We start from the raw sequence: 20,427 nt of genomic DNA, 5'->3' as shown, positions 1-20,427 counted from the left end.
TTTAGTTTATCATAATATAATTTTTAACACAAATGAACTTTTTAGAGAGACACAAATGCGGAAAAATAAAAAAAATGAAGCGGGTATTTAAAAGATGTAAATAATTAAGAGAATGGAGACCTTAACTTTTAGTCCCAACCCAACGTAATAAATCATACTTAAAATAAATTAATCTAAAATATTTATTTAGGATTTTTTTTATAGAAAATGATGATGTAAGAAAATTTGAAAATGAGTTTCCTCCATAATATACCCCAAAAATACAAAAGAAAAATTAATTAACGTTATAAACAATTGATGCATCAAATATAAGTTGCAGAGAGTTCTCCAAGATAAAAATATGTTTAGGACGTTCACTAAATGGAGTGTAATGATATATAAAAGTTAACTTGCCACCCAAAATTGTATATTGTAAAAGAATAAAGCAACCATTGTAAGCAATGTTCTAAAAATCAGTTTAGATAGTGTCTAGGCGTCCATCTAGGCAACAAATCGGCTATAGCCAAAACAATTATCTTAATTATTATTTATTAAACTTAAATTGTTTTAAATTTTTTTTTAAATGATCTAAATTGGTCTAAATTGATTTAAATTAGTATAAATCGATCTAAATTGGTTTAAATTTATTAAACTAAACAAAAATGTTAGTGAAAATCCAAAAACTTATCTAGTTTTTTTTTTGTATATGTGATTTTTATAATTCATCAAAATGATTTTATAATTAAACCCAAAAAACTAAAATATCTAATGTAAAGGAAAAATATTTAAAATAAATCAATAATTTGTTAATACCTAGTTTTGCCTAAACCCCGAATAGTCCGTCTGGTCACTATTTATCTATGAAATAGTTAGTTACCGCATAGTGACGTCTTGACATTGATAGTAAGAGAGCTTTTATTTTTCCAATATGAACCCTACATAAATAACTTACATTTATAATATACTAATCAAATCAATTAAATTGAATTTTCCCAAGAGCCAATTTTGTGTGTTGACCCGCATGGAAGTGAAACTACAATTGATCAATTCAAAATGTGTTTTTTTTTTCAGTTTAGAGATATGTTTTCAATTTTAATGCAAAAACCATTTTAATAATTTAAAATGTTGTGAACTGTTATTTTTTATCATTAACTTCATCGCACTTCGGTCGATAATAAATTATATTTTAATGTAAAAAGTTTTGAATATATACCTTATTGAGTTTCAAACTTCACTACTGTTAACTAATTTTAAATTCAAATAATAAGTATATTTTCGTTTGGTATATAATAATATAACTCAAAAATTTATGGTAAAATTCGAAAATTTATAGGAAATCATCTATTCTTTTTAAAAAAATGCCTACAGTATACTGTCGAAAGATGGTTTTATATTTATCACATTTGTACTTATTTTCCTTTAGTTTTTGTTTCTGTATTTGAAAATATAATATTTATATGTGCGGTTTTTTTAAAACATAATGCTTCTACCAAAAAACACTATATATTGAAAACATAACCTTGCATGATTTGTTCATGATTATTAATTGATTATGATCATGTAATGTTTGACATATGATTTTTTAACTTCAGATCGTTGATCGACCGGTGTGAAAATGCGTGATTGAACAAAGTGGAGGCCTCAGCGGTTCTAACTTATGTGAACAAAGTGGAGGCCTCATGAAATGCTCCCCATTCTTCGACTTTGTAGTGAACAGTGACAAAATGGAAAGTTACTGTAAATTTAGTTTATATTCATTCCAAATTCTTTGTGGAAGAAATATGTGAAAGGTTAATCATTGTATAATTGCTGAAGCATTGCAACTGTTTGCGGAAGGGACGCAACTGCCGTTGACATGGATAGAAGGGTTGCCTTGTAGCAGCTTTTGTGAATTTGGTCTCTCATTTGAACAATATCCAGTTACAACTTCAGTTCAGAAAAAAAAAATTTCAGTTACAACATAAAGATTACAAAATTTTTCATGAAAAACTAACATTCAAATAAATTTATATATATTAAATTAATTAATTCAACATACATGACTATACTAACCAGTGGTAGTTTTTTTTATCTAACAATAAAAATTCAGCATACATGTCTATTAACCAATGGAAGTTTTTTATGTTACAATAAAATATATGTATTGGTTTTCTAAAAATTAACATGAAACGTAAGGGGAATAGAACAATCTATTTTCACAATTTTGTTATATTTTATTTTTTACATCAATAGGTGGGTTATACATTAAATACCACAATAAGATGTCAAAAAAAAAAAAAACCAAAATATAAAATGACAATTTCTCAAAAAAATGACCAACTTTGGTTTTACTTATCTTACAATACTAAAAGTAGAATAAGCTCAACACCTAAAGTGTCCACGTCAGATTAAATAATCCACCAATCAAAATACATTTTAGTGTCACATCATTTCAGAATTTACTCTTCTATTTTTTTTCTATGAATTTTAGCTTTTCACGTTTCATCTTTTCTTCAGTCTCTCAAACGCTTCCTTCTCCCATAGCACGTCTCCTCTTCCCCCTCACCAAACTCGAGCCCTACTACCGTTTATATGTTTGGCTCATATCCCAACCCTGATTTTCTCTCTCGCTACCGCGATAGTAGAGATGACACCAACCTCTCGATACCTTCTCCTCCATGACTCTAACTTCCGAAGATGTCAATCGAAATTCTGATCAGATTTTGGATACCAACCTGGACGGTAATATTAAACGCCTATTTATCCACATTCCCCGAGTTCACTGGCGACGCCTCCTCCATCGCTGCTCCGGCTCCCCTACAACCAAGACACATTTGCTTCTCTGCCGGCACGACCACGGCTTCCAGATCCTTAATTGTGTTCCGTTTAACTAGATTTTCCATCGTGATTTGGATTGTGGGGGTGAGGTCACCGTTATGGAAATTCTTTTCATATGCAATATACTGACCTTTTTAGGCGGTGGATCATGCATGATTCGGGACGATCACCAAAGCCGATTACAAGAAGACCCAAGGAAGTGAAAGGGCGGTTAGATTTCCAGCCTCAATAATCGATTCGACTTGATATCTCGATTTCCAACCCCGTAACAATATCTTGAGTTCTTTTTTGGTTTAGGGTTGAACTTTTTTCAGTTCGTCGTACTCATATGTTTACTGCAAATGGAGGATAGAGATTTTGGAATGAAAAGTCCCTTTTGCGATAAAAAAAGTTTAGTTTTGTGTGAAATGTAATATCTTATGGAACCTGTGCTATTTGAAATGGAAAATATTAGTTTTAGAGACTGGTTACGTGTCATTCCATTCTTCTGCTATTTCTGAAGACTCGTATTAGAACTAATATATTATTTGCTTTCCATTCCATCTGACCACATGTTCTGTTCCATATATATAAATTCTATATTATATCAGATGGTATAATTCTAATTGCATATGCTAGTTATTTACTCGCATAGCTAGGCTATTTGTGATTGAAACAACTAAACATTTAACCTAACCATAAAGTAATTCATATACTAGTAGCATATCTCATATGCTGACATTTCCTTCCAACTTGTAAGCTACTGTGTATCTTCATTTTCATTTTGTTCTTCAGGTTTGTCATGGATGAGTTGGAAGGGTAGTAGTATTTCTATACTATTTTATGAAATGGAACCAACAGTTTTTTTTCAAATTTGGCTCTTCTCTTATTGCCATATTTATTAATATATAATGTACTATTTAGTAAGTTATATTTCATTCGATACTTGAAAGAAATGATTCAATCTTGTTCGTTGTTTCATGTTCTATTGATATGAGTTTTGTATTGGTGTATATAGGTGGTTTATATTAATTTGTATATGATTTTGTAGAGAGAAATAATATGTTAAACATAAATGAAATATATTTTATTATAACATACAAATAAAACAGAATACAATGTGAATTTGGTGTAAGCATCACTTCCTTCCCTGCAATCATGAATACTTCAAAATTTGAACAATATATATGTAGTGTGCTATATCGTTTGACACCTTTTTCTATTCTATATGCTCCTTTATAATGAAAATGCATGTTACTCATATTTCCAAATTTGAGTTTAGTTTATAAAATATTGGGGTTGACATTAGATTAGGATTTATATTTTCATGTAGGGTTTAGTAATTAGTAGTTATGATTTAGTTTATGGAAGATTGGGGTTGACATTGGATTAGAGTTTATATTTCTGTGTAGGGTTTAGTGATTAGTTGATAGGGTTTAGTTTATGTACTATTGGGGTTGACGTTGGGGCAAGCATTACCACTTTCCATGAAGGCATAGCCATATCAACATTTGAAAAATATGTTAAGATGATCTTCAGATTGCAACTACATTTTCATATTTTCTATTCTATATGCCTCATGTAGAATGGTAATGCATTTTACTGGCATTTCGAAATTTGGGTTTATTATATGGAAAATTAGGGTTGACTATTGGATTTGGGTTTATATTTCTGTGTAGAGTTAATGGTTAGTTGATAGGGTTTATATTATTTTACAATGAATAAGCATGATGTATGTTATGTTGTTGGGTTTAGTATTTAGTGGTTGTAAGTGGGATTAGAATCATATACTATTTCGGTGATATAGAATACATTTTTTTTTATTAAATTTTTTTAGTATTTATGGTTGGGGTTGAAGTTTATATTTGTGTTTAGGGTTTATATTTTCTTTTAGGGTTAGTGTTTAATGTTTATGGATTGGAGGTGGATTGGGATACAATTTATTATTTAGAGTCGTGATGAAGTTGGTGTTCTATACTATTTTGGTAAAATAGAATAGAGTAATTGAGATTGGTAAATGGAATATAAGATATATTGGAAGGAGTTCTATTTTAGTTCATAAATTTACTGTGCACAATAATTCTAGATGCGGTAAATATTTAAGTGACGTGATTTTTCTCTCTTTCAAGTCACCTCTATAATATCATGAGCTTCATCATCTATACTATTTCGGCTATAAAAATTGTTCTTCGCCTTATCATGCACTCCATTGCAGGGACTTAGTAGTAGTGAATATTATACTCATGATCGCTAATTTATATTCCTACAGTTTCAAATGGAATAGTTTTGGGACCAATTAGTCCTATACTACGCCATTGGTATGGACTAACACATTCAGGAAATTCAGTCCAAGTCATGTATTTGTACATTTCGATTCATTTTAGGCACAATCACTGGAGTCTCAGACATCCCAAATTAGTTTCATTCGTTATTTAAGTTGGCACCATCATCTCTGTCACCTATAATATGTATATGGTAACTAAAACTGTTACGTGGGTGGCTTTACGTGCCTTTATATGGTGAATAATGCTCGTTAAATTTTTGTCCATATCTTTCTTTGTAGATGTCATCCCTTCTTTCATTTGCTAATTGGATACTTGTTGATGAGAGGGGTATAACCGGTTCATAAGTGGTACAAATGTTAGTTTGTTAAATATGTCAAAATCAATGTCATATACCTAATTTTCATTTGCATTTTGGCTATTGAGCAAATTCACCCATAAAATAAAGCAAGTTTTATTCGGACAACGACTTAAAATAAGTAAAATGGGACCTACAAAAGTTCAACTTTCAACGAATATCGTGAAACTGATTAGGCCTCGGCATAACATCCGTAATCCGAAATCTGAACCGAACCCGAACCGAAAAACCCGAAGTATCCGGTCCGAAGTGTAAAAAATATCAGAATGGATCTTGTAAGGTGGTACAAAACATATCCGAACCCGAAGTGTTATTAACCGAACCCGAACGGGTAACCCGAAAAACCGAAAAAACCGAAAAGATATCCGAAAAAATCGATCCGAATGTCCAAAATAATATACAATATAATTATATGAAACATGAATATATATTTCAAATATTTAATTTCATATTTATTTTGATATGTTATCTAACAATAAGTATTAAAAATATAAATAACTACCTTAAATACTTAATTATATATAAATAAATATATATTTCTTATGTTTTACTTTTAAATTTTAGATTTTATTTCGGGTATATCCGAGCCGATCCAATATAACTCGAATCCGAATGATATATGATTATTTATGTGTTCTATGATGTGATACAAAACCGACACGAACCCGATGTGTTATATCCTAACCCAGTCCAACTTGCAAATTTACTATAATGAAACCTAAGAGGTGTTATAAAAAATAACCAAAATCCAAAAACTCTGATCCGAACGTCAACATATACCCGAACGCCCATGCCTAAAACTAATAGTTAAAAAGAAAAGCCCACTCGCAGGTATTTTTCAAACACCGAGACGAACCTCAAAGAGATGAGAAAATACGAGATATTATATTTATCAAACGGTTACGAGTCTGTCGCGCGTGGGAGGACATCGAGAAAGAGAGAGAGAGAAGAAAACGAAAGGACTTTATATAAAAAACGTGAATTTCCAGCTGGTGAGATATAAGCGCGTTAGATCCAAGTTATGAGTGGGTCCTACTCTCACGTGGCGTCCATCCACGCTAAGCGTCACCACGTGTAGTGAGATCGGGTTTTTAAGACACGTGTTTTGATCGTAGAGACTATGCTTTGTCTCTCTCTTTGTCTTTGGAACTGGGGACGGGAGAAAGAGAATCCAGCCCCACACGAGTCACGACAAAAAACTTGACCAAGTTATGATTTTATGAAAAATGATATTTTAAGAGTTTGAAGAGTGTTTTTTTTAAGTTTTAAAAATGCTTTTTTTGTCAACAATAAAAAAATGTTAAAATAGTTTGAAGAGTGTTTTAGAAAAAAAAAACATGAAGAGATTCTATACTTTCTTATTTTAATAAACTTCTTAAAGCACATCTTATAAATATAAATAATAATAATAATCATTTCTAAAAAAAAGGATTGTAGATCTTATGGTAATTTCCTTTATTTTTGCTTATTAAATAAGTCGTTTTCGTTTTCTTGATACTACCTGATATTCCCCTACTTTTGTTTTCTTGTAGCATAAGAAACACCAGATTTGTACCAGCATGATCCGTTTCTTTCATAAATATATTTTTGTAAGAAATGCAAATCAGCTTAGAGAATGTATATTTGTATAAATACTCTTTTAATATCAACAAAAAATATATTTTTCCCTTTTTATCGGCAAAAGAGTTATAGCATAACATTTTCTCGTGATAACAATTGGCGTAACGGGTTTTCTCAGTTACGGATTTCGATGATAACCATTGGCGTAACGGGCTTTTTCAGTTATGGATTTTGATGGTACTATATACTCTCTCTGTTCTCAAATGTAAAATTTTTTAGAGTTTATTCTTGTTCCACAGAAATAATTTTTTTATATGTTTAAGTTATTTTTGTATATTTTTGAGAAACATTAATTGTAAATATTTGAATTAATTAAGTTTTATTAGTGGATAATTATTGGAAAGTGTATTAAAAAATAAATTGTAAATATTTATTATATTTTTGATAAACATGAAAACTCTAGAAAATCTTAGTGGTACCGGATGGAATAATATTTTTTATACCCATATAAAAGTTCTAAGATAAGCAGAATTAATAACCTAGTTTACGTGGACAAAAAAACCTAGTTTACAATGCTTTGTTAGTGTAAACTCTGGACTCTGGAGTTGGAGTCTGCTGTTCGTATCAGACAGTCAGACTCTATAAAATATGAGCAAATAGAGCGAGGCGATCATAGTCCAAATCTGATAGTCCACATAATTTAATAGTTTAATACTTATAGGGAGAGAGAGTATAAATTATGAAACTATTTCTAGCTTTAGCAAAAAAGAAAGAAACTATTTATAGGGAGATTGGCAGTATAAATTAAATAACTGAGACCATGTTTATCCTTAAAAAATCTATTTGGGTTTTTTAGATTTTATTTAAAAAAAAAAAATTTAAAAAGTAAATCAATCGCGGACCGCCACGAGTTAGTGGGGGTCCGCGAACAATGTAAAAAACTCACTAAAATCGGTTCTTAATTAGTAATTTTTGTAACCGATCTTTAAAAATTTTGTGGGATCCACGCACTAAAAAACTCTTTAAGAAACTCCATAAGGACCTCAATAGAAAAGCTTTGTGCAGATTGTTATTGGATACAGTATAAAAAATAAGAGCAGGTTATTAAATAAAATTCAAATGTGGAGCGGCTAAATTGACGAGTGATGATGTAATCCTCGACGGTTCTGGTTCTCCGCGCCGCTAACACCGACCAACCTCGTAAGTTTCCACCCGGTGGAGGGCCTCAAGGCTTATGTTATTGTTTTTGTTTTGTAACATAAGGCTTATATTATTATATGCTGTTTATATACCATAATATTCCCTGTCCCTGCTCTTTCTTATTATAGAGCTTTTTTGAAGTCTCTTTTGTTTTCTTCACAAATTTGCAAAAGGATATATTTCTTTTTTTTTAACTATTGCAAAAATGAATATATTATCTTATTTCCTTAATTATGTGAAACTAGTATATACTGTTATTTTAGATATACCTATATTCAGAAAAATATACTGGTTTTATTTATCTCGTAAACAAAATACTATTTTATTCACACTAAATAAAACAATCTTTATAGTACATTTTTAGAATTTTTTTAAATAATGCAGAATTTGTAATTAGGTACCAAATATAAATTGAACTCAATATTAAGTAAATACAAAAGAAACTGTAATTTTTTTAAAAAAAATTACCTATTATATTTGTAGCAAAATTATTTTTCAAACGAGAAAAGAAAAAAAGAAGCAAAACAAAGTGGTAAGAATATGCCAATACGACACATGTAATATTCTCCCCACGAAAAAAGAGTAGTCACAAAAAAAAAAAAAAGAGTAATCTTTTTAAGGGTAATTATGCCAATATGCCAATATCGAGACTTCATTTAATTTCATCTAAAACTAAGGGTAATTATGTAGTTTCACACTGACGGAAACTAGAAGTTAAGAGAGAGAGAAGGTACCTTATCCATTTTATCCAACCCCAAAACCTGTATAAAGCCATAGACCCCCTCACAACTAATTCTTCTCACACCAAAACTAAAACTAAAACTCAAACTCAAACTCAAAATTAAATATTAAATTTAATTAAAATCTCTTCTTCGTCAATGGCCACCGGAAAAGGCTACTACGCTCGGCCAAGCTATCGCTTCCTCGGCGCCGATCAGTCCTACTACGCCTCCACCGACTCAGGTCTCGAGTTCGACGAATCCGATCTCTACTCATCCGCCGGTTCCGTCCACTCCCCTTCGCCTCGGAAAAAAATCTCTGCATCCGGCAGATCCGGTAAAAAACCGTCGAATCGGCCTTCCTCGTGCGCCGGCGCCGCCGCGACGTCGCTCCCGATAAACGTCCCGGACTGGTCGAAGATTCTCCGCGAGGAGCACCGCGATAACCGTCGGAGGAGGATCGAGGACGACGACGGAGATTCGGAAGACGGAGAGGAGTGGTTGGACGCTAGCGGCGGGAGATTGCCGCCGCACGAGTTTCTGGCGAGGACGAGGATGGCGTCGTTCTCGGTGCACGAAGGAGTTGGAAGGACATTGAAGGGAAGAGATCTGAGTAGGGTCAGAAATGCAATTTTTGAGAAGATTGGGTTCCAGGATTAATATTTCGAAAGTTTTTTCCGGAGGTCCCTTTATTTTTGGTTTACTTTAATCGTTTCCTCTTGGTTTTTAAGTAACCGTATGAGAGAGAGAGAGAGAGAGCATATAATATTTATAGAAATGCCCTCGATTTATCGAATTTCCTAGAATCTTACCCATGTAATTTTTTAATATTGAGATAATATCCCATTTTGCGTATTGAGTAATAGATATATGATCTCTCCGGAAGAAAATAGAGCTTCTTATCGTTTTATTCAACGAGTCAATTGTTCATTTGATGCTAAATAAACTGTGGAATCAAGATTTCTGGAATTTTCTTTTGTGAAATTAAGATTTAGGGTAAAAAATGGATAAACAAAGAAATTGGGGGAGAAGAAGTATGAATACTGGTGGTATTTGGTGGTTGATGTGTTTGGTGGTGGGTAAAGAAAAAGCAGAGGCTACGAAAACATGATAGCGACATTGTTGCTTAAGAATTATTCGCTTAATTTTTTTTATTTATAACACTTAAATTATGGTCTTGCAACTTATGATTCTCACCAAATTCGTCTTCTTCTTTTTAAGAAATGTCGAAAAGTGATTAGTATAAGCTTCTTACCTAAATTAAGATTGGATTGTTTATTAAATTAAGCAAACGAATACATGAATGGTTTTTGTGTCATTAAGGGACATGAAATTCATGTGAATATGAAGATTATGCTTTCCAAAATGTAGAATTTTGTCATTATCCAAACACAAATTAAAAACAAAATTATTTTTGGAATTTATCTTTATGTCCCAATAATTTATAGAGGTTTGTAACTACATTATATATGGAACTAAAGAGTTATATTCCTAATCTTTTCCAACTAGTACAATCATCTTATCCTCAACTTAATTTTGAAATATCTCCCTATCTTTTTTTTTTTACAAAAGTAGAAATAGAGACTCATGAATTTCCAAAATAAAAAGTACCATTGACCATTGTATAATTGTAACATAAATGTGAAATGGGGTCGTAATGGCCCAAAAATTGTCAATGTAATGACTACTGAAGTTCTCAAGTTGGGTGTCGTATTCTGTTCAAACGCCAACCGTTTTGGCCCGGATGTGGGGCATACTCTTTTTTTTTTTGAAAAGATGTTAAATTTATTCAAATCAAAAAAAACTATTTTACAATATATGCTTCTTATCTTAAAGTTTTGAAATATTTAAGAACACAAATTTCAGAAACTCGGTTACGCTCGAGCCATAAACCAAGCTTGCATTGTTTCTCCATATCTTCGACTCCCATGTAGCCTTAGTGAAGATATACGATTCCGTACTACCTTGTCAATGTATCTTGACAGAGATTCTGATGTTTGATGTCTTTCCCCATGCTTCCTCCCATTCTTTTCCCTCCATACAGTGTGTACGGTAGTCTAAAAACATATCTCAGTAAGAAAGCTTGATCACCACTCCTTATGTTCTCCCCCAAACGTTCGAGAATGGTATTCCAGTCCGTTGTGTACCGACTCCCAAGCAGATTTTTTTTTTAAATCCATCCATATCCATTGAGAATAAGGACAACTGAAATAGAGGTGGTCCCTCGTTTCCACATGAGCCATACAAAGAACACATTAAGCATCCGAGGTAGGGCTCCATTTGCTTATCATGTCACCTGTAGCAAGACGATTGTGGATTGTTATCCATGTCATGACAAAGTATTTTGGGGTAGTTCCTGGAAACCAGAGACCCTTATACCAATCCACTTTTGGAAATTGAGTTCGCGTCAAGTGCCATGTCTGATATGAACTGAATGTAGGTCTGAAAACATTTCCTTCTCCCTTCCATAGCCTAATATCCTCCTCCTGCGATAGACCCTGCAGTTGTAGACGCAAAATCTCGTTCTCAATAGCGAGCAGAGTCGAGGTTCTATGACGTCGCCGCCGATACCTCTGTACTGCATGCTCCACTGTTGAATTCACATTTATGCCAAGATCAATAGTACCAGGAAGGCCAGTGATATCAATGATCCTTCCTAGTGGCGACCATTCATCAAACCAAAAGGAAGCCTTTGCTCCATTCCTAATTTCAATCCGAGAGAGAGAGCTAGCAAGATTCTTGTATTTCATAAGCTTTTTCCAAATCCAGGAATCCACAGCGCTTTTCTCGTTCGTTTGCCAGAATGATCCTTTCCTAATCAGATACCGTTCAACCCATCTAACCCACAAAGAATCAGATGAGAGAACTCACCAAATCAGCTTTAAGTAACAAACTTTATTAGTCTCTTCCAAGGATCGTAAACCTAAGCCTCCTTCGTCCTTTGTTTGGCACACTTGAGCCCATGATATTTTGGCCTTTTTTTCGTTCAGTGAAGGACCCGACCAGAGGAAAGCCGCACACAGTTGATCAATCTCTTTAATACAATTCTTTGGAAGTCTATAGACAGACATCTAAAAGTTAGTAATGCTGTGAATTACCGTATTGATCAGTTGCAAGCGACCTGCAAAAGATAGTTGTCTAGCTGTCCAAGAGGTGATCCTTTTACGAATTATCTCGACCAGAGGAGAGTTATCAGTAGACGACATGTGTTTGGTCATGAGAGGCAAGCCTAAGTAGCGTACCAGTAATAATCCAGATGCAAGGGGAATGTGATTCAGAATCGCTGCTTGATCGACATCAGTGACTCCCGCAATATATAAAGTAGATTTTTCCAAACTTATAGACAAACCAGAGATCTCTGCAAAGCGTTTAAAAACCTGCAGAATACCTTCAAGGGATTGCTGAGTTCTGTCTGCAAATATCAGTAGATCATCAGCGAAACACAAATGCGTGAGCTTCAGATCTTGGTAGCAAGGATGGTAGCCAATCATCCTATCTTCAGTTGCCTTATCCAGGAGTTTAGATAGAGCTTGCATACATATTACAAATAAGTATGGTGACAACGAGCACCTCTGTTGCAATCCTCGAGTGCTGTTAAAATAACCCGCCAATTCCCCATTAACTTAAACCGAGAAAGAGGCTAATTCAACACACTTCATTATCCATTCATCAAACTTTTCTGGAATTTTTATAGCCGTGAGAATCCCTCGGAGAAAAGACCATTGAACTGAGTCAAGGCTTTTGAGATGTCAATCTTAACTGCACAACTAGGAGCAATGTGTTGGGTTTATGATAGCTCTTCACCAACTCAAACGCTAAGAGCATATTTTCCATCAGTAGACGATTTTTAATAAAAGCTGACTGATTGGGAGCTATAAACTTCGGCAGCACTAACTTCAGTCTCCTTGCCAAGATTTTTGATATCACTTTATAGATGACATTGCAGCATGATATGAGTCTGTAGTCTCCCATTGTAGTTGCCTCTTCCTTTTTCGGAATAAGAGCTAAGATGGTGGAGTTGACTCCTTTAGGAAGAAAACTCTTTTCAAAAAAAGATTGCACTGCCACTACAAAATCCTTTCCGATAATAGGCCAACTTGCTCGGTAGAATTCATTAGTGTATCCATCTGGACCCGGTGATTTATCGTTTGCCATTCCAAATAAAACATTTTTGATCTCCCCCGCTGAAATATGATGCATCAATAATTGCTTATCAGTCTCCTCACATTCAAAATCAAGCAAAGAACTTATCTCCTCTTCTGCAATCCCTGTGAAATCCACAGGTTGGTGAGTCAGGAAGTTGCTGAAGTGATTTACCGCCTCTGTTTTGATTTTTTCTTGGTTACTAGCAGTTGTACCATCTCTTCTCTTTATCTCTCGTATTGAATTTCTCATCTCTCTGATCGTTGCAGCTTGGTGAAACTGCTTGTTGTTTCCGTCGCCGATATGGAGCCAATGTAGCTTTGCCTTTTGACTCAAAATTTTCTCCTCTAATTGAGATAGAAAGCTCCAGCGATTAAAAGCAGTAGCTTCCTCGTCCATTAACTCAGAGCAAGGATTTGCTAAAGTTGTTGTCTGGCAGGCGCAAAGCTTTAACCAAGCATCTTTAGTTTTCCTCGTTATGTCCCCTATGTGTTCCTTCCTTAAAGATCTCAACATTGGCTTTAACTCCTTCAATTTCTTTGAGAACCTGAAAAGAGCCGACATTGAACTGAATAAGGGGATTGTGGAGTCCCAATATGTTTTCATCAGCGGCAGAAACTGTGGTAAATCAACAAGTGCATTTGTGAACTTGAAAGGTTTCTTTGGCTTTATCTGATCCGGATGAAGCATGATCCGACATCGTAAGTGGTCTGAGCAACCCCCTGCCTCAAAAACACAATACGATTGAGGGTAAGCTTGCATCCAAGTATCAGTCATTAGCACCCTATCCAGCTTTTTACAGATCAGAGCGTTGTCTCTCTTATTACACCAGGTCAACCTCGGTCCATGATACCCCTTATCCAGTAGAGAGCAGTAGTTTGCAACTGCTTGGAAGTCTCGCATTCCATTAAGCTGAAACTGATTGTCCTCATGACCCGAATGTTCTTCAATATCCAAAATCTCATTAAAATCACAAAAAATAAGCCATGGCTTGTCTCTGAACATAGGAGAGTCTCTGTGACTCTTCAGGTCTTCCCACAATTGCTTTCTCTCTTCAGCCAAGTTTGAAGCATAGACAAAAGAACAAAAAATTTCCTCTTCACTTCCATCCAACAGAATTGAGCAAGTGATGACTTGCCCACTTTTGAAACAAGGTGTTACTCTTACTCTAGGGCTCCAAAGAACCCATATCCTTCCCCTTCTATTGTATTCATAATTTGAAATACAAGACCAATTTGCAAAAACAGACGACGTAATCTGCTGCGCTTTACTTTCTTTAACTCTCGTTTCCAACAAACAACCAAATTGAAACGAGCCTTGTCTGATCCATTCTCAAACTACAGAGTGTTTGATAGGTTTATTGAATCCTCTGATGTTCCAGAAAATTCCAGACATCAATGATTATTTCGGGATTTCTTTTTATTCAAAGGAAGCGAGTCATCTTCCTTTGCTTTTTGAGCGGTAGAATCGGACAAGAACTTATGATTATCCTTTGACTCTCTTGGGAGTGACTGTCTGGGATTAACCACTTCCTTTCCTCTCTGTTGCTTCACTACAGTTGAGTTCTTTGTTGATGGTGATGAGTTTTGTGAGCTCTGCTCCGATTCTGGACTCTGTTCAGTGCTTTGTTCAGTACTCTGTTCAGTGCTCTTCGGGAATTTCTCCTTCCTCTTCAGTACTCAGAATAGAGAACCTTGAGTTGGACAACATTGAGCCCTGATTAGAATCCAGCTTGGAGTTACTTTTTGGCGATCGACAAGGCTTTGCAGGCGAAGTCCATCCTGATTCATTCACGCTTGCCTCTTCCGTTTCGACGACTTTCTCAAACCCTTCTTCTACACCAACCCTTTCCTCTGCATCCTCCTCTGTTTGTGTGCCATCGGTGATTGTCACCGTATCTATTACTTCCTTATGGTTGCTCTGACCATCTTCTAAGGACGAAGTCTCTGTTTCAGCGTTCTGCTCAACTTGGGCAGTGTCCTTCGTGACCACTTCACTCTGAGCTAAGCAAGCTTTTTCGCTATGTCCCCATTTCTTACAATTTGGACACTTAGTTGGGAGCCATGGATAAGTGTAGTCTACACGTATTTCCTTTCCTTGAAAAGTAAAGTTCATTGTCTTTGGCATTTCTTTCGACAGATCTGCATTAACAAAGACTTTCGTCACCTTCATATTTAAACACTGCGCCGTTTCGGGATGGAGTTTTGCAGGTACCCCCACTGGACTGGAGATGAAACATAGTCCCTTCCATGAGAACATATTCATAGGAACATTGTGTAGATGAACCCATAATGGAACCGGTTTTTTCTCAGTCTGATTTTCTTCTATGAATGGAGTCCACTTAGTCATCACTACTGGGATCCCAGCCAAATTCCACATACCCCTGCGAGTGATCCTATTTCGGACAATCGGATTGCCAATCCGAAACTTCATGGTGGTAGGATTAACTTCAAACACATCAATCATTTGAACCTTATCTCCCATGGCCCATATCTTGTTAACAATGGCGTGTATTTTAGAAATATGCGACGCATTGTCGAGAAACTTTTCGATTAGAAAATCCTCCCACACTGCGCCGTTTCGGGATGTGGGGCATACTCAATATGAGGACACAAACATATATATCATCATAATAAAATATCTCAATGAATTTAGAAAAAAACTATAAATATGACGAGTGTGATTGGGTGAACTGGATCCCCGAACCGAAGTTTTTGGTTAGCCGAGTTGGTAGTAATAGTGTTTAGTGTAGCATATAGATATTATTAGTATCGTCATTATGTCACTACTAATTCAAATTTCTTAAGAGTTTAAACCAGAAGTAAACTGTCTTGATTTGTATATATATATATATATATATATATATATATATATATATCTCCTTCAAGTTAGATGAACTGTCCACATCTATTATTGTCACTAATCATCATTTTGTCTATTTAATTCAGGATGTAGTAAACTAATATGATTGTGCATATATACACGTACTTCCACCGCAAGGCCAGATGGCCCACAAATATAAAGCCCAAGTCTATTATAAGTTTTTCACGTATAGATCATTGTTAAATGCTGACAAAAAAAGATCTTTATAGAACTTATTAGGGTCGGCCGAGGCGTAGCCCGGGTTTTTTGTTTAAATTTTAATTTTAATTATATATTTTGTATATTTATTTAATATATACAGTATAACCTATTATAAAAATATAATTTGATATATAATTATAAAATTATTTATAATTATTCACTGTTTTGTCTTACGAATTTCAAATTTTTATATCCAATTTTTTATATATTTTTGTAATTGAAAAATTTATATAAGGTGATGAGAAAAATGAACAAAAATTAATTAAATTTTAATTATGGTGTTTCATTGGTTGGACTATAGATATGTTTCATTTCACTTACACATTATTATATCTTTTGTTTTCAATTAGTTTCTAAGTAATTTAATTGACCATCCCCCTTGATATGTACAATCTTACTTAATGTTCTTTTTTCAAAAATCAGCCGTTAAAACGTTATTATATTTTCTACATAAAAATTCACAATTACATCACCAAAAAATTACAAACTAAATTATTTTAACAAATTTTCTGCATTTATAACCAACTAATCGGACCCATAATCTGAATATTCTTTTATCTTACTTATATAAGTTTTTCGGTTAAATATTTTTAAATGGACAACCAAATAAAATTTTATTTAAGTTTTAGAACCATTGAATTCATAACTTTCACAAGTGTTTGAAAATTTGTCTTTCCAATTTTTTTGTTCCACTGCATCATGCATCTATTTTGATGTAATTGCACCATCTATGTTTATATATATATATATATATATATTGTTTCAAAAAAAAATCTTTATATATATATAAAGTAGATATATATAATCAATTTTGAACGATGACCATAATCGCATTATTATCTCAAAATTGGCTGATGACCAAAACAGTCGTTACGAAAGTATAACAAATTTTGTGTTGTTTTTTTTTTTATTTATATTATAGCAGTGATGTCACATGATAATGCACAGATATGTGAAAATTCATGTTTCTCCTATTTAAACAAAAAATATAGACTGTCAAACTAAGCTATTAAACTATATATTGACCTGTGAAAAACTCATGTTTTTCCGCTTTTGGGGTTTATGTTTGTTCCAAGAAGCAGTAAAGTAATGCACAGTTAACAAAAACCAGATGATACATGACAGAATACCTCCAACAATCTTGGGGGTTTATGCTTGTTGCAACAACTATTAGATCAACACAAAAGCCTTCCAGGTGCTTGTGAAACGATAGAGCTTGAGAGTTGCGAGCGGAACAAACTCAAAGTCAGAGAAACATCACTGACAGATGGAAAATCAGAGAAAGATATGGTCAGATGTTTTGTTTTGTTTTCTTTAAAACGGGTTATACAATTATGAAGGTGAGAAGACCACGATATGAATCAGATAGTTACCTGTCGATTTTAATTGTTGCCATAACATGACTGAGCACCTCCAACAACCTTGAGGTTTATGCTTCTTGCAACATCATCATAACTGGGAGCAGCTGGAGCCCTCCGGTCATGACACGATGTTTTCCTTGTGTAGGGTCACTCACAATACTCTTCACAGCTGTGAGCTCGCAGATAAGGTCTACAAAGAAATCAAGATGTCAATATCTAACCACTTTCCAATGTTGATCCTGGGATAAAGAGATATGAAGATGATTACCGGGAAGGTGTGTGTTCTTGTTGGCCAGCCTAAGTACCTCACTGTGATTACGGAACTTGAGCGTTCTTTAGGAATTGGTAGAACCGTATCTCTTCAAATTCGGTTGAACCGCTGAACCGTATCAGTAGAGGTGAGTTAAAGAGCCTGTAATTCTGATTGTAGCAAGTTACATCAAATCAGCCAAAGGAGTACATCAAATCCGCCTTAAAAAGATGCCGGTAAGCCGTGAGACAGTGGCGGTATGAGGGTTGCTTGAAACATTAAAAAAAAAAAATTAATCAATAAAGGGATTCACCACCATCAATCAGAAAGGATTAATATATTGTTGATAAGAGTATAAATACTGTCCAAAACCGAGGATGATAATAAGTTTAGAAATCGGACCTCCTTTATAGTCGAGGATAAGCATGTCCAAGCCCATCAGTTCGCCGCCTCCTTTCACGTTTCTCGCTTCCCAGAAGCTGAAGTCACACCACCACAGTGGAAGAACACCGACGGCCTTCAAATCAGCGAGCATGAAAGGCTAAGCTATGAAATCGAAGAAGATGAGGTTTTGCTGATATTAGGAACCGGGAGGATGATTTTCGTAAGGTGAAGTCTCCCCTTTTTATTAGTGAAGATCCACCGCCTGCAAGGAAGATAAGAAGCATTCAATGATCAGCCGTGGTTGGCGTGGTCCAAGGATTAAAGAACGCAGTTATGATGATCAATCACTTAACTGCATAAAAGATCAGAGGAGGTCAAAAGCAAGCGTAACGAGTAACGACAGGAACTGTGAACGACACAAAAGTTGATTATGAAGATCTGACTCGAGGTTCCTTCCAGAACATCCATGCTTGTTTGACATGGTCGGATCTGGGGGAGATGACGAATCCCTAGCTTCCTCTGTCGACATTCTCGATGAAGGCGCAGGAGTAGAGACGAACTCCATTTTTGCGTAATCAAACTTAGGGTTTTCGATTACGGGCCGTCGGGCCGCTTAAAACAGAAGAACATATCAGCCCAATCTTTTTTCACGGTCAAAGCCCATCGAATTAAATGAAGTGATGCGTTTTGCTCGTCTGGGACACGTGTCACACCCACATAACTCGACTTTCTGATCTGTCTGCTGAGGTGGCATCACCATGGGGGAGAAAACATCTTTTTATATATACTAGACTAGATAGATAGATGTTTTTTCGTCTTTGTGGGCTTATCTATGTCGAAACTGTAACTATTATCAGCATGCGATCTTCAAATAAACCACACCATTATCTTATGAAAAAAATATTGCAGATCGATCTTCACTTTCTATCCTCATTTTCTTTTATTTATTTCTTTTTCTTTAATATTTACAAACTGCTTAAAACCTTAATTGCTTTGGACATGCTCTAAAGGGTCGAATATAAGTTGGGATCGGATCCTTCTATGATTATTTGTATTGGGGCATGTAATTAGATACTTTCGTGCTAAACTATTTACGGAATATGACATTGGTTTCAATTGCTGCTAGCCTATGCTTTCTTGATTTCCTCCTTTCTTTTGGTCAAAGACCCAAAGCCTACAAGGCGTTCAAGTTTTGTGTATAATTAAATAGTTTCGATCTTTTCTGTGTGTGAGAGTTTTTTTTCTAAAGCACTTGTAACTTATAAACATGTAACTTAAATGTAAGGTAGGTCGAAAAATCAGTAAATTTCTAATTTATTTTGTTGATGAAGATTTTGCCGTTTATTGGTACTTAGTGTTCATATGTAACCTAAGTGATGATATAGGTCTTGTGTTCAGTCTCAATCGTGGGAAGTTTTGTTTCTATCATATGTAGATTTTCTAGTATGACTATGCGTTTCTCATTGCAGTGTCAATTACAGTTGATTGTTATCTATCCTATACTAAAAGCACGATATGGAGTGTTTTTAACATGTCCACGTTGACAGATTTAATTGCCCAATCAAAACATTTGAATAATACACGTAAGATTACCGAGGCGTTCGTTTTGATTTTCTGGGTCGCGTCTTTATCGGTTTGATTATAAACAACCAATTGCGAACCAATTGCAAGACCAATTATACACGGTGGATCTCATAAGATTTTGTTTGGGCTTCGTTTAGGTTTATTGGGCTTGGTCTCTATCGGTATATTAAAAAAAAAAACAACGCGAGACGGAAACTCCGATGCTTTGCGCCTCCATCTCTTCGTCTTCACCCTTTGTTCTTCATCGTAACAGATCTCTCGATCCACATCTCTACAATCAATACCCCACGACATCTGCATCCATCAATTTCTCCTTTATGAGTTCGTTTCGGTTTGCTCTTTTCCTGCTCCTTTTTATATTGTTCATCTCTTTTGGGTGGAAACCAAACCTCGAACTTCTCTCCTTAATCTATGGCGATCAAACCGAATGGAAAATCCCCTGTTACCTCCGATCACGATGAAAAAATCATTCTTTTCCGCGATGTCACACCGGGTCCCCACGAAACCCAGCTGCGTTTCCGGTTGATTCATTTCTGGGAGGCTTGGAACCCTCTAAAGAAGACGCTTATTGGCCTTGAGATGCTTTTAATTGACGAGCAGGTATTTGATTTTCAGCCAACATAGTTTTTAGCTTCGTTGTTATTTAGATCGTAGTTAGAGTTGTTATTTAGATCGTGATTAATATCGATAAGTTTCTTCGTTCTTTGTTATTTAGATCGTTCTTAGA

General features: G+C 34.8%; 1 protein-coding gene and 1 long non-coding RNA gene across 5 annotated transcripts; one reads left to right on the top strand and one right to left on the bottom strand.

Moving 5' to 3' along the window:
* The first annotated feature begins 8,970 nt into the window (after positions 1-8,970).
* LOC106322751 lies at positions 8,971-9,863 on the top strand. Its single transcript, XM_013760878.1, has one exon. It carries the CDS (start codon positions 9,054-9,056, stop codon positions 9,552-9,554), a length of 501 nt encoding a protein of 166 aa, XP_013616332.1. The 5' UTR covers positions 8,971-9,053; the 3' UTR covers positions 9,555-9,863.
* Positions 9,864-17,049: 7,186 nt separating this feature from the next.
* Positions 17,050-18,701, bottom strand: LOC106325251. Of its 4 annotated transcripts, XR_001266852.1 has the most exons (5): positions 18,470-18,701; positions 18,135-18,378; positions 17,751-18,001; positions 17,495-17,658; positions 17,050-17,381 (listed from the first exon to the last, which is right to left on the bottom strand). It is a non-coding gene; the product is annotated as an uncharacterized LOC106325251 (long non-coding RNA). The 4 variants fall into 4 exon arrangements; XR_001266850.1 differs by lacking the exon at positions 18,470-18,701 and having other exon boundaries at positions 17,495-17,672; positions 18,135-18,439; XR_001266849.1 differs by lacking the exon at positions 18,470-18,701 and having other exon boundaries at positions 18,135-18,439.
* Positions 18,702-20,427: the final 1,726 nt, after the last annotated feature.

The sequence above is a fragment of the Brassica oleracea genome, chromosome C2, assembly GCF_000695525.1.
Source record: "Brassica oleracea var. oleracea cultivar TO1000 chromosome C2, BOL, whole genome shotgun sequence".
Classification (NCBI taxonomy): domain Eukaryota; kingdom Viridiplantae; phylum Streptophyta; class Magnoliopsida; order Brassicales; family Brassicaceae; genus Brassica; species Brassica oleracea.
Note: the sequence above shows the minus strand (reverse complement) of the source record. Positions and strands in the feature narration are given on the sequence as shown.

Bases quoted from the DNA above. Each gene is read 5' to 3' on its own strand.
- LOC106322751 (XM_013760878.1), top strand. From the start codon at position 9,054: ATGGCCACCGGAAAAGGCTACTACGCTCGGCCAAGCTATCGCTTCCTC.